This window comes from Ascaphus truei, chromosome 7 (genome assembly GCF_040206685.1).
Source record: "Ascaphus truei isolate aAscTru1 chromosome 7, aAscTru1.hap1, whole genome shotgun sequence".
NCBI classification, from domain to species: Eukaryota; Metazoa; Chordata; class Amphibia; order Anura; family Ascaphidae; genus Ascaphus; species Ascaphus truei.
Window position 1 is genome coordinate 87,192,625 of NC_134489.1, and position 15,562 is coordinate 87,208,186.

Sequence of the window (15,562 nt, forward strand, 5' to 3'; positions counted from 1 at the left end):
GTGTCGACAGCCTCCAATTAAAAAGGGAAAAAATGTTTTCTTATAGTTAACAAACAAAACCAATATAATAGATGTCAATACTTTGAATATGAAGTTCTTATTACTAGCAGAACACAGTCCAAACAGTATGTTTAGGACCATCATGAAACATTATATAGAAGAGTAAGATCTATCAATTCTAAGAATATACCTATAAATATATATATAACTATAGAAACATATCGAATGCAAGCTCAAAACACATACAGATACAATCTCTTATATGGACATCCAATAGACAAAGGTCAACTTACTGTAGTCATATTCTAACGAGAAGGACCATCAGACCATCTGAAGCAGTGAGCATTAGAACAGACGTTTTCTATAAAAAATGTTTTAGATCCCATTCAATATTAATGCCAAAGGGAGATAGTCTAACATGTGTGTGTATCCAAAACATCTCACGTCTATTGAGAAGCTTGGGGTTGTCTCCTCCACGTATTGGAGTGGATACACTGTTCTGTATTATGAGAAAATACTTGTAGCATTTAAAAAAAAAAAAAAAAACTCTGAATTACATTTTTTATGTATTATAATGCAACACTAATTTTTGTTTCTACAGCAACCATTTACAAAGTCACATCGCCATCCTCTTCTGAAACATGCTCCGGCACACCACTTTTTGAGCCCTGCCCTCTCTCTAGCAGTGCACCAATTGTATGTAGTGACTGCCTGTCACATGATCTTCCCCACAGAACTTTGCATCTTTGGTCCTCTACTGCTGCACTGACAGCCATTTAGTGAAGCCCCGATCCGAATCTTCGCCGATTGTTCACAGGAGAATGGATCAATCAACAACTTAGCTAATTACTTATCATTGTGTGGATTGTATTGATGCACATATTAAAGCTGCAGTTCAAGCTGCCGTTTATTTTTTTTTTATGTATTTCCATTCAATATGTGCATCAATACAATCTGCACACTGACAAGTGATTAGCCAAGTTGCGGATTGATCCATTCTCCAGTAATTGATCACCGAATCAGGGGTTATTTAACTCACTGTTAGGGCTGCACAAGAGTACCCAGGATGCAAAGTTCTGTGTGGAAGATCATGTGACCAGGCAGGCACTAGATACATTTGGTGCACTGCTAGAGAGAGGGTAGGGTTCAAGTGCCAGAGCCTGTCTCAGAAGAGGAAGGGGGTGTGACTTTGTAAATGGTTTCTATAGAAACAAAAATGCTTGCTACATTAGAATACCTTAAAAATGTCTTGAATTTTTTTTTAAATGCTACAAGTATTTTCTCATAGTACAAAACGGGTTTATTAAAAACAAAACACACATGTAGGACATTGCTTGAACTGCAGCTTTAAAGGGGACAATGACGCAGCTTGGACTGCTGCTTTAATGCAGTAAAACAAAAAACAAAAAAAACAAAAATCCTATATATATATGTATATATATATATATATATATATATATATATTGTGACAAACGGCTTACTCCGGGGCTCCGCCGTCTGTCCGGGACTGTTAGAACACGGTCTTTTAGGGTAGGTTAAATGATGAGACGTCACGTACTGTTCCTTTAAACAGGCTATGCCTGGTTTATTCAGTCCCAGGCACTGAGACTGCCACAGTTTAAACAGAAAACAAAGCCAAACAAAAAGCTGCTCGTCTGAGCGATAACTTAAACTTAGATGTCCCTGACTCAGAGTTGGAAGTGGCTTGTCCACTTCCACCAACAAAATAAGTACCTTTGCAGTCTTTAGACAAACTAACAGAATGAATGAAGCGATTTGGGAAAGAGGCTTTCTCACCCCTCTGCAGTTCAGCAGCCTTCCAGGCTCTTGGGCGGGGCCCAGAGGAAACAGGAAACAGGTCTTATATACCTGAACTCTAATCAGCATGACAGGTGACAGAAAACAGGCAGCAGACAAACTGTGGAATGGAGTGCCTGTACCACGAGGCTGCCCTGTTCAGCTTAGACAGGACAGAAACTGTTCAGTATCCTGGGAGCCCTGTATATGGAGTTTATTACCAACCCCTGGTTTCTGTCACATATCCTCCCCCCCAGCTCAGACCTCGAGGGGTGAGCGACCATGGATATTAGGGAGTGCATCCTTGACAACCCGTCGGCATTGCCATGTTTGTGCCCCGACCTGTGTTCCACAGAAAATTTAAAGGGCTGTAGGCTTAGGAACCACCTGGTCACCCTAGCGTTCTTCTCCCTATTTTGACACATCCAGGTAAGGGGTGCATGATCTGTGACCAATCGGAACTTTCTCCCCAACAGATAATACTTGAGTGTCTCTACAGCCCACTTTATTGCGAGACACTCTTTCTCGACTATGGAGTAATTTTTCTCCTGGGGATTTAGTTTCCTACTTAAATAAAGGATGGGGTGCTCCTCCCCTTGAGACTCCTGGGAGAGTACCGCCCCCAGCCCTACCTCAGATGCGTCGGTTTGGACTACGAACTCTTTGGAGAAGTCAGGTGTGACCAACACTGGTTGGGCACAGAGAGCTTCTTTCAGGCTTCTAAAGGCCTGTTCGGCTTCGGGGGACCACTTTACCATTAGCGGTCCTCTTGCTTTTGTGAGGTCGGTTAGTGGGGTTGCCTTAGTTGCAAAATTGGGAATAAACCTCCTATAGTAGCCAATTAACCCCAAAAAGGTCCTTACTTGTTTTTTTGTGACTGGCCTTGGCCAATTTTGTATCGCCTCTACTTTGAGTGTTTGTGGTTTGAGTAACCCTCTACCAATAGAATACCCCAGATACTTGGCCTCCTCCAGACCAATAGTGCATTTAGCGGGGTTAGCAGTTAGTCCAGCAGACCGAACTGCGTCGAGCACAGCTTGGACCTTTGGAAGGTGGGACTGCCAATCTTCACTATGGATTACCACATCATCCAGGTAGGCGGCAGCGTACCGAACATGTGGTTTTAAAATTTTATCCATCATTCTTTGGAATGTGGCGGGAGCTCCATGTAAGCCAAAAGGCAGCACCTTATATTGAAAGAGGCCGTCTGGGGTTGAGAAGGCTGTTTTTTCTTTTGCCCTTTCTGTGAGGGGAACCTGCCAGTACCCTTTTGTTAGGTCTAGGGTTGTGAGATATCGGGCTTTGCCCAGTCTCTCTACAAGTTCATCCACCCTGGGCATAGGATAAGTATCAAATTTTGACACCGCGTTTAGTTTCCGGTAGTCATTACAAAACCTTGTTGTACCGTCTGGCTTTGGGACTAAAACTATAGGGCTGTTCCACCCACTTTGGGATTCCTCAATTACGCCTAGTTTTAGCATTTTTTTAACCTCTAAACTTATAGCCTCTCTCTTGGCCTCTGGGATTCGGTACGGTTTAAGGTTAACTCGGACCCCCGGTTCAGAGACTATGTCATGTTTAATTACGTTAGTTTTACCTGGCTGTGTAGAGAAGATTTCTTTGTTCCTTCTCACTAAACTCTGGACCTCTCGTTTCTGATGCACGGACAGTGTTTCAGCTATGCTAACCTCTGGGTCAGTTTCTTGATTCTCTGACGGACCTGGGGGTACTAGGGTTAACAAAACCTCTCTATCTTTCCAGGGCTTGAGTAGGTTTATATGGTAAATTTGCTCAGGTTTCCTCCTACCTGGCTGCCTTACCCTATAATTTACTTCTCCCACTCTTTCCAAGACCTCATATGGCCCATGCCATTTAGCAAGGAATTTACTCTCCACGGTGGGAACCAGAACTAGTACCCTATCACCTGGAAAAAAAATTCTGACCCTAGCACCCTTATTATACGTATTCCTTTGTGCTTCTTGAGCTTTCTCCATGTGTTCCCTCACTATGGGTAGGACTGCAGCAATGCGGTCCTGCATTTGGGCAACATGCTCTATTACACTTCTGTAAGGGGTAACCTCGTGTTCCCAAGTTTCTTTGGCTATATCCAGTAAGCCCCTTGGATGTCGGCCATACAATAGTTCAAACGGGGAGAAGCCTGTGGATGACTGGGGAACTTCCCTAATGGCAAATAACAGGTATGGTAACAAACAGTCCCAGTTTTTCCCATCCTTATCGACCGCCCGGCGTAACATGCTCTTTAAGGTTTTATTGAACCTTTCCACTAAACCATCTGTTTGTGGATGATAGACTGAGGTTCTGAGATGCTTGATTTTTAGGAGTTTACATAGCTCTTTTGTTACTTGGGACATAAATGGTGTTCCCTGGTCAGATAAGATCTCTTTAGGAATTCCGACCCGGGAAAACAGAAGTACTAACTCTTTTGCTATGTTTTTAGCAGAGGTGCTACGTAGGGGAACTGCCTCCGGATATCGGGTAGCATAATCTAATATTACCAATATATGCTGATGTCCCCTAGCAGACTTTATTAGGGGTCCTACTAGATCCATAGCAATCCGGTCAAATGGTACCTCTATTATGGGAAGGGGTACCAATGGGCTGCGGTATGCTTTGAACGGGGCGGTGATCTGACATTCTGGGCATGAGGAACAATAGTTTGTAATTTCTGCCAGAACCCCAGGCCAATAAAAGCTTCGGAGAACCTTTTCTTTTGTCTTTTCCACCCCTAGGTGTCCCCCCAATGGATGACTATGTGCGAGGTGTAATACTACGTTACGGAATGTCCGTGGTACCAACAATTGTTTAGTTGTAACTGATTTTCTTTTATCAACCCGATATACTAGGTCGTTCTCTACCTCGAAGTAGGGGTAAGCAAGTGACCTATCTGGTTGGCCATGAGTACTATTCTGGTCCCGTATATTTCCCCTTGCTACCGCTAATGTGGGGTCCTCCCACTGGGCCTTCTTAAAACTCCCAGGACTGACCTCTAGGTCAGCGAGGGTCTTATCCTGTACTGGGGTGGTAAGTGCCTGATCAACATCTTGATTTGGGGTATTCCCTACCAAAGTAGTGATGGGGAAGGGAATTTCACAGCACTCCTCCTTTTCCCCTTTCTTATTTGGGCCCTCGTCAACCTCCATTTCTGAAAAAGGGAAAGGATTTGTTTCTTCTAACACTTCGTTATGGTCTGCTATTGAACTCTGGGCGCTATTCTGAGCTGGGGACCACATTTTTAGAAAATGGGGAAAGTCGGTCCCTATTAACACATCATGTGCCAGTTTGGGTACAACACCCACCTTGAAATCTAAAGAACCAAATTCTGTTTCAAAAAAAACATCAACAGTGGAATATTCATGATTATCCCCATGTATACAACAAATTGCCACTCTTTGTGAACTGTTTACCTGTTTCTTCTTAATGGGCAATAGGTATTCGGACACTAGTGTGACCATACTCCCAGAGTCAAGAAGTGCCCGAACCCTCTTACCATTAACCTTTACAAATGCCCACAGATGGTTATTCAAGGGGTCCTCTGGGCTAGGGCCCATACATTGGGACAACAGCGAATAGGGTTCCACGCTGTTGCATTGCATGGGCTCATCATTTAGTGGGCAGATTTTTGCTGTGTGGCCCCTCTCATGACAATTTACACATTTAGGTACATAGTCTGTGTCCCACTTAGAGCCTTTTCCCGGCTCCCCATGTTGGCTATTGCCCTTAGTGTGCGAACCACTGTTGCTGGTGCTGCGTGAAGGTGGTCGCCGCTCTTCAGCTCCCCTTAACCCCGGTACCCTTTTACCGTCTCTGGAAGAGTCCTGGAACCTCGGGTAGTGGGGTTGCTCCACGACTGTGGGTTGCGGGTGCTCTCCTGCTGCATTGTACCTTTCTACGAGGGCCACAAGCTCATCCGCATTGTGGGGGTCACTCCGACTGACCCAATGGCGTAAGGCAGAGGGAAGTTTCCTCAAGAACTGGTCCATGACCAACCGTTCCACGATGTGGCTTGCTGAGTTGATCTCGGGTTGTAGCCACTTCCGGGCGAGGTGGATGAGGTCATACATCTGGCTTCGGGTGGCTTTATCCATCGTGAAGGACCATGCGTGAAACATTTGGGCGCGAACAGCCGTGGTTACGCCGAGGCGGGCGAGGATCTCGAACTTCAATTTTGCATAGACGTTAGCTTCGGCTGGCTCTAGATCAAAGTAAGCCTTCTGGGGTTCGCCGCTTAGGAAGGGTGCGATTAGACCAGCCCACTCAGCTTCTGGCCATCCCTCTCTCTGTGCCGTGCGTTCAAACGTGAGAAGATAGGCTTCCACATCATCCGAGGGTCCCATCTTCTGAAGGTAGTGGCTTGCCCTGGTCATTTTCGGAACTGGGGCTGCCGCTGCCAGTGGAAGGTTACTGATAGTCTCCCTCAGGATCTCGAGTTCCTGCTGTAAGCCCTGAGCGAACCGCTGTTGCTCCTCTTTCAGCAAGCGGTTTGTCTCTTGCTGGTTTGCATTCGCCTGTTGCAGGGCTTCATTCGCGTCTCTCTGGACAGCGACATTGCGTACCAGCGCACTCACCACGTCTTCCATCTTGTTTGGAGAGAGAGAAAAAAAACCCTTTTTTTTTTTTTTTTTTTTTTCTTTAAAGTTCTTTAACCCCCAGACCTTTTAGTGTTCTGCCCGCATTCTCCACCATATGTGACAAACGGCTTACTCTGGGGCTCCGCCGTCTGTCCGGGACTGTTAGAACACGGTCTTTTAGGGTAGGTTAAATGATGAGACGTCACGTACTGTTCCTTTAAACAGGCTATGCCTGGTTTATTCAGTCCCAGGCACTGAGACTGCCACAGTTTAAACAGAAAACAAAGCCAAACAAAAAGCTGCTCGTCTGAGCGATAACTTAAACTTAGATGTCCCTGACTCAGAGTTGGAAGTGGCTTGTCCACTTCCACCAACAAAATAAGTACCTTTGCAGTCTTTAGACAAACTAACAGAATGAATGAAGCGATTTGGGAAAGAGGCTTTCTCACCCCTCTGCAGTTCAGCAGCCTTCCAGGCTCTTGGGCGGGGCCCAGAGGAAACAGGAAACAGGTCTTATATACCTGAACTCTAATCAGCATGACAGGTGACAGAAAACAGGCAGCAGACAAACTGTGGAATGGAGTGCCTGTACCACGAGGCTGCCCTGTTCAGCTTAGACAGGACAGAAACTGTTCAGTATCCTGGGAGCCCTGTATATGGAGTTTATTACCAACCCCTGGTTTCTGTCACAATATATATATATATTTTAAATCAGTTCTGTAGTATTAGATAACTGCCTGCATGTTAAAAAAAACTCTTAATGACATTTTGAATTTTTTTTATGTACTGATCATTCTTTGGTTGCTGCAGCAATCATTTAGAAAGTCACATCCACTTCCTCTTTTGAAACAGGCTCTGATACACCTTTTTGAGTTCTCCACTTCGGCAACAAAGTATCACAAACAGATCTACTGCTGTGTTCCAATCAGCAGACTGTCTATTACTTTGAAAGCTGTAACAATAATGTGTTACACTTAGTAATATAATGTTACATATCAGCTGCAGCATTTGCCAGACTGCAGCACAAAGTTAGAAGGAGGCCATTTTGTTAAGCACACAATAAGAATTTTGACAGATTTACAGTATAACATGGGCACCAAATGATTGCCAGCTTAGGTAAGAATGTAGAATAATACATTGTCCCATGCTTTATATATAAAAATAAGAAAAAAGGAGGGGAATGCAGTATTGCTGCTTTAATTCACATTTCTATTGTAAATGTAATAAGAAATTTCGACAACAAATTATATCTTACATGTTGTTATTAATACCGTCACCCATTACAGGATCTACAATCCCATTCGGTGTGCCCCTGGGGCCACCAGGATTTGAAGGCCGTTTTGTTTTACCGATTTGGAGCTGAAAGATTGGCAACTAAAACGGTAAGTATCTCGGCAGCCAGGGGAGGGTGGGGGGGAGTTCCAGAGCTTAAAATACATCTGGTTCAACTCGGAAGGAATCACCCGCTCTGACTCTGTAAAAAAAAAATCAATGTGGGAAAGAAATTATAGGAGGGATTGCAGAGTATAAATAGTGTATAGCTGCCTCTGAGCAACAACTAATGATGTCTCTATTTATGATTAATTTTCTTTGTTGAAGTTACAGATGTCCAAGTCATTTTTTTTTATTTATTCCCTTTTGTTTTAGAGTACATGGAAATGTTTGGTACTACATATATAGCCATGGCTGGTCAAGCTATCTTTCTGCCCGCCCCCCCTGTCATGTACGTTCTCTAGGTACAGACAGCCTCCCTGAGTGTCAGGAGAGGTGGTGCATTGGGTCTGTGTTGCAGCCTATCATGGTGCAGACCCTGTGCCCTCTCCTTTGTCATTAGGGAGGATGTTTTAAATTATAGGAGTCAGTACAGGGCCGCCAATAGATTGAGTCTGCCGGGGTTGGCGTCCTGGGCCCAGTGAGTCACTCAGTCATCCACCCACCCAGGCAGTCAGTCAGTCACCCATGCAGTCAGTCACCTTACCCACCCAGGCAGTCATCCACCCATGCAATCACCCACACAGGCAGTAGTCACCCACCCACGCACTCAGTCACACAGGCAGTCAGTCACCCACCCAGGCAGTCAGTCACCCACCTACCCACACACGCAGGCAGTCAAGGCAGTCAGTCACCTGCCCATGCAGTCAGTTACCCAGGCAGACACCCACCCAGGCAGTCAGTTAGTCAACCCACCAAGGCAGTCACCCACCCAGGCAGGCAGGCAGTCACCCACACACCCAAGCAGTCAGTCACCCACCCACCCAGTCACCCACCCTCCGTAGGGGGTGCTGGTAGCCGCTCTGCTTGGCTACCAGGGTTCACACTATGACGGCATTTAAAAGCTCCCGCACCCTGCGGGCCAATAAGTAGCCGTGATGTAATCAGATTCAGCTTCCTATTTGCTCGCGTGATGTGGGAGCTTTAAACTTTGAGCCCCATCTAGTTCAGCCTGAGCGGCTAACCCCCAACCCCCCACTGCTATGAAGCCAAGTTTCTTTGGAAGTAGGTGGTCCCCGGAGTTGAAAGTAATGGTTACAGCTCCGGAGACCCCCTGCTTCAATCATGTGTCCTAAAAAGTACAGAATGTACTGTATATTACAAATATATTGTAGACAACTGGGATTCTACTATAAAATAAAGGCTATGATTTCAATATTCCACTTCACTTAGAACTCTTAAGAATATGCATACCTTTCTGTTCACAACTAAAAATACATACAAACAAAAGCATCCAGGAACACTATGTCCAGTCCAATAGTAGAAAGCACCCATCTGCAGCCCACTTCAACATAAACCCAAAGGTATGAAAGCTCAATTGATGCCAACAGAATTACCTAATTAGTCTGCCAAATAGACAGATGTTGCTAATGGAAAAATGTATTACACACATTGACATCTGGGTCCTTTAATGTATATCCAGAGGGGGAGTAAATGTATTATAATGGAAGGCACCCTATGTGTGCTAGTTAATTGTACTTCCCATCATTTATATTGTATAAACCTATTCTTCACCATCGATTGTTTTGCATACAATGGAAAGGTCAGATGAAATTCAATATGTATCAGGTACGCAAAATGGATGCAATCATACAGTAGATATTTTTCCATACACAAAAGCAACTACATGTTTCTTTGTCAGAATGCAAAGCCTCACAATTAGCAAATCTCTTTTAAAATTAATAATAATAATAATAATTTGGACAAGAGAGACCTATGTTGCATGTTTTCCACTTTGTCATTTTCTCTGCGGTTTATCAATATCAGTGTATTGTAGGTTTAATCATGATACCTTACAACATACAGCTTCCAGAACTAGAAAATATTCTTCCAAATAACAGTGAAAACATTCTTCTTCTATAAAATTAATCTACTTAAAACTTTTTGCAATATGCAATAAATAATGGTATATGAAAATGTTATAGCACTGTTTTTCAGTCGATCATACAAAATAAAAGAGATCGCTTTGTTAATGAATATACATTTTCACTTCTATTGCATGTAGAATATTAACATGTGTAATGTATTCCTGAGAATAGACTTGGATAGTAACGCAAAGACAACATGATGAACACCTTTTCAGCAACAGCAAAAAAAGTTAAGTTTTTCTAATATTCTCTAATATTTCTAATATTCGCAGTGCCTTTATTGTAAATGAGCTTTACATATATTATTTGAACTCATAAAATTTACACAATAAAAGGAAAATATGATGATGTATAATAACAAAGTGCATGCAATAAAACAACAAGTCATTGAAAATTTGCGGATTTGTTCAACAATAATGGTGTCATGTAGCTGCACTTCCTGATACCCAACTATCCCTAAGGCTGCGATTATACAGAAAAACGCCCGTGGTGTCACCCATAACGGCGCAAAAATTAACTTTGAAAATGCATCAACTGTCTCCTGCTTTGCAGTAGCAAGCGGGGAGACAGTTGAATTTGGTATAGCCACTTATCACGTATGTATGAAACTTGTTTTTTTGTGCTGCGTGGGCGACACTACAGGCATTTTTCTGTATAATCGCAGCCTTAGGCTGCATCCACGCTGCTGCTGAACACGCTCATGCTTGAGAGCGGTGACATCCCCAACTCTCCAAGCATGAGCGCTGGCTGTCCTGCATAATTTTGAAAGCGCGAGCGTCACGCGGAGCGAGAAGTCTGCTGTGTGTGTGTGTGTGTGTGTGTGTGTGTGTGTGTGAGTGTAGGGGGGCATGTTTTTTTTTTTAGTATGGCCGGCGTTGTGGCCCCGCCCCCTCGTCATGGCCGTGCCTACACAGCCTGTTTTGGCCACACCCCCGCACCTCAGAAGGCCGCCTGCAGACCGCAGATCGTGGTATAGCTTAGCAAAACTGTCCCAATCTTCACACATACAAGCACAACCATAGCCAAAATAAGGCAGAATTGTTCAATAAAGTGTCAAATTACAATATCACTGTATATGACTTTTGAACATATTGACCCAATTTTTTTTTTTTTTTGAGATGCAATGTCAGTTGGTTGCATAAATAAAATTATATAAATTCCACAGTATACAGAAGTTATTTTTTTTAAATTAGTAAACGATTTAGGTATTAAGATACCTCTTAGCTATTGCTGAGATCTAATTTCAAATTACTTTGAATAATGATATACAACTCGGGCTAGAAAAGTATGATTAAGATAACTCTACTCACTCATGCACAAATAATATCTGAACAAGAAAAAAAAAATAACTCCCGCACATATACACATAAAATAGTTGTCACTAACACTTGAACTTGTTTGTGCATCATATTCTCAACAATCAAAGCAGAAGAAATTCTGAAACACTGTGTACCGAGATACTAGGTGAAAAGATTGAAGAATATTGGACAATTCTGGACATACTTTTTATTCTTTTACATATTGGAGATGTGTGAGGTGTCTGTCTGATTCATTTAGAACATTGGATGAAAAATTAAAGCAAGCCCTTGCTAAGTTTCCAAAGCATTATATACAGTAGACATTAACAAAAAAATCCTTGAAATTCAACTGACTTTGAACATAAGAATGTATGTACTGTAGTAGATGGCAACATTCTTCAATCAAATCATCTGCTTATAAGAAATATGATTTTAATTCTGACTTCTTAGTGAACCAGAACTCTCTGACACCAACAGGAGTGGTCATAATATGATTGACATGACTACGAGACCATTTTTTTTTTAGGGAGGATAAAGAGTTAACTTCTTCTAGATTGGGACCACAGAAAAGGAAGACCATAATGGATCAAAAGAATGCTCAGAGGTTGTCAGAGAGGCCTATTAGTGATGTGTCAGAAAATAGATATGATAGGTAAACTAAAATCCACAGGCACCTGCAGAACGGAATGGGACATTTGGTCATGGCCGTTTCGCCGCGACTATATGACTACCAGCTTTCGGCCGCAGATGGATCTCCTGCGGCAATGGGTCTACCACTGGACATTGAGCTGCCACCTGCTACTAATATAAGGTAACTTTTAGACGTTTTAGTGGTTAGGGAGGGGGTTAAGTTTAGGGGTTTTTGTAGTTAGGGTTAAATTTAGGGGTTTTAGCAGTTTGGGTAGGAGGTTAACTTAAAGGGTTCTAGGGTAAGGGTTAAAGTTAGGGACTTAACTTAGTTGCGAACTTCAATTACGTGTTCTCTCTGGATCACAAAAAGAAGTCTTGAATTTATCGAGCGCAAAAATTGGAATACATTGAGCATCAAACTTACATCAGATTTCTTAGATCTCAGCATCAGTGTCTCATTCTCAGGTGGAATGTAAACTGATTTATAAATGCATAGATGAGATTGAGACCTTTTGTGGAAACCTTGCTTTCCTTTTGTGAGAAACACTATGGATGTACTTTAACATTTTCATTATGTTTCTTAGGGTAAGAATACACGGCTAGCTAACGTAGATATAGAGTCATTATACACCAGTATACAACATCATCAAGGTTTAAAGGCTATAAATGTATTTTTAGACATGAGGGATAATAACAAGTGGCAGACAATGCATTTATTAGTGACTCGTTGTGCATTACATTAACTCAAAACTATTCTGTTTTCAAGAACAAACTTTACTTACAACTGAGGGGGCTATTCTCCCACTGATACGATTTTTGGGTTGTGGAAGAGGGAGATGGTCTTTGCATTTTACTATGGCTTCGTTAAGTGATAACCAACTGTTCCAAGTGTTTGATGAATTGCTAAATCATAATAATTTTAATTTCAAACTCACTAGTTATATAGCATCAGTAATGAAAACATTGCCTTTGAGATTTACAGATACTAATATTGGGGCGGACAATAAACTTGTCACATATCCAAAAGGAGAGCCAAGCTAGAAATTCCCTTCTTCATGCAGCAAATCATCGTCCAAAATCACTTATAAATGGAATTCTGACTGATCTAGCTGGTAGTACAGAAAGGATTTTATAAGTGTGGGAGCTGTAAAGTCTGAATGTATGCCAAGCCAACTAAAACCTGCACCAATCTACACAATTGAAGGAGACATGTCATTAATCAATGTTTCAATTTTACTGTAGGATGTTCTTGCATTGTAATCTATATTGGTAAAACAATATGCCCGTTAAGAAAAAGGATTATTGAACATGTGTCTGATTCAAATATCAAAATAGTTATGTCATTCTAAGATCTATATTAACAATTATATACCATTCGGAAACACATCAAGAGGTGCATCTGATAAAGTATCATTGTGGTTATATAATAAACTGTATGTAACCCTCCTGCCCAGCTCTTAAGGAGTTTACATCAAATCAACTATTTGCCTTGCTGTGCTCAGTGACTCGTACCTTTTCAGGGTGTTGAAACGGTGCAAGCTGGGTGTAGATATGCAGATGTTAGAAGGATGGGTGCCAGGAACTTTTATATTACAAACAAACGAGCTTTATTCACATCTGTTGATAATGCTCCACATGCATAGGACATACTTCTCAAAGACATTAACTGGCGTCAAAGAATATGGTCAAACAATGTGCTTCTTCCTTTGGTACCTCTCACTCCTACACTAGGGAGGTACTTACGCTCCTTTAGGATTTCATCCACATGGTAGCTCTCACTCATACACTGGGAAGGTACTTATACTTGTGTCTTCTAGTAATGTTGGATTGCCAATCTCTTACATAGCTTCCGTAATTCCTTGTTTCTGGTCGACCCAGTTTGGGGGCCACTATTCTCCAGGGTCAGTATACCTTTACTGTGGACAGTATTATTGCTCTATACTTGTCAGATCAGGAGTTAATGGGGACCTGTTGGTGGGGGTACACTATCTTCATGGACCAGTATCCCGTCACTGTGTGCACCGTCTACCTCATCCATACCTATTGGATCGGGACTTTAATTAGACCTTCCGATGGGCCTGATCCAACTATGCTCTGGAGTTTGAACTCCCTGCTCAGCACTTTCCTTCTCTTCTGGTCAGAGAACTATGGGCTCTATCTTTGAAGGGCACGTTCCCTAACTAAGGTGACAGGACATTCTTATTAAATATTTACATAACTTCCAGTGAAGCATCTGCAACTACCACTCCAGAGGAACCTGATTCTAGAGCAGTCTACCTGGATATATATTATATATATACTCTAGTGGTGACATCACTATCATCAGACAAAGTGGATGTGACTTAGTTCTGCCAAGTCACCTTCTATCATCTGATGGAGGGGGGTAGTTACCCTGTGTGAGCCCACACAGTTAACCCTCTAGCATCCTTAACCCCTTAACTACTAGTAGTACCTAGCAAGGGGCTACATGTATAATTTATTTATTTGTGTAAAATTAATGGAGGATATGTTTCTAACATTTACCATATGCTATATATTGTGTATTAACAAAATTATGTGTGTACAATGACATCACAACTATTTGTTGGAATAATTACAAAGAGACGGACATACTTAACATTTATTTACTGATGCAGCGGCCGTTATTCGAACACATCACGGCGCCGATTTTGAGTTCTCTGCTGTTCCCCACGCAGCATGAATGCGGCCAATCACCCCAGGCACCCGCGCTTATCGCGGATGTTTTGTTTGAATTTCATGGATTCTGTTTCTTCGTTTGCAATAAAAGGGATGAATTGTAATGTGTACAGTACTGTGCTACTGTGCTACTGTGTCAATTTCATGTTTTTAAAAGCCAGAACACTAAAATTCGTTTTTCTGCACTCACAGCGCTCGCATCTTAGTGCGGGGAGGCTGGAATTCATCCCGCGGTTTCAAATCGGGATTCCGATGTACATGACGCGTGAAGTGTTCGAAAACCGGCCGCTGCATCAGTATACACAGTTAAAATACTGTGGCTGAAAAATAAAGTGATGAAACACAATGTAACAAACAATGTCAGGTGACAAGGAACCCAACTTTTATTTTTTTGTCTTCCTTTTTTTCGTCAGTGGAAGGGACAGGCTGGCTAAGCCCCTTTGTATGTGGCCTCCCATGCCAAACAGGAACTTGGGCCATTTGTTTTCCAGGTGGACTATGGGAGAGTATAAGGAATTGGTGGATGAGGAACAATGGGACTGGCCATCAACATCAAAACCCTAGAGGTAGCCAATGAGTCACTTGATGCAGCAGCAGTTAACGCAGTCGACACAGGTCAAATGTTCTCAGCTGCTTGCTGCACTGCCCAGGGGATGGATAATGCATAAATCTTTTAATTATCTAATGCACAACCGCTTGCAGTACAGTACTTTACGGCCAAAGAATGCGTCTACTGAGGCCTGGACATCTAAATGCTAAAACTTAATGAATGTGTTTATGGAAGTTCATACTGCACTCTGCAAAGTTCTAGAGAAGCTTGAGCCTTTGCTGCCCATGAAGTAGCCATGGATCGGTGGAATGTGCTTTTAGTGCTTCTGGAGGTTGCCTGCCTTGCACAATGCAAGACTTTCGTATGGCTGTCATGATCCATCAACTGAGAGTAGCCTTTGAAGCAGCTTGTCCTTTTCTTTTCCCTATGGAAAGAACAAACAGACTGTCGATTTTCTGAACGGTTCTGTTCGAGACAGATATATCTTTAGACATCTAACAACATCCAATGAATGTAAAAGTTATTCTTTAACATTTGCTGGTTTTGGATAAAATGAAGGAATTATAACTTTTTGGTTTACATGAAAAAATGATACCACTGGCCTGAGTACTACTTTATCTTGATGGATCACCAAGAATGGTT

General features: G+C 42.4%; 1 protein-coding gene across 3 annotated transcripts in view; it reads right to left on the reverse strand.

Moving 5' to 3' along the window:
- Positions 1–15,562, reverse strand: part of KCNJ3 (potassium inwardly rectifying channel subfamily J member 3) — a 191,053-nt gene that overhangs the window by 137,591 nt on the left and 37,900 nt on the right. Inside the window, exon 3 of one of the 3 annotated variants that reach the window (XM_075609365.1) lies at positions 14,814–15,344. The exons of the other annotated variants lie outside the window; for them this stretch is intronic. Within the exon in view, the coding sequence (XP_075465480.1) occupies positions 15,301–15,344 (44 nt within the window). The 3' untranslated portion in view covers positions 14,814–15,300. Of the gene's footprint in view, positions 1–14,813; positions 15,345–15,562 lie in introns of those variants that run through there. 3 annotated transcript variants of the gene reach the window in all.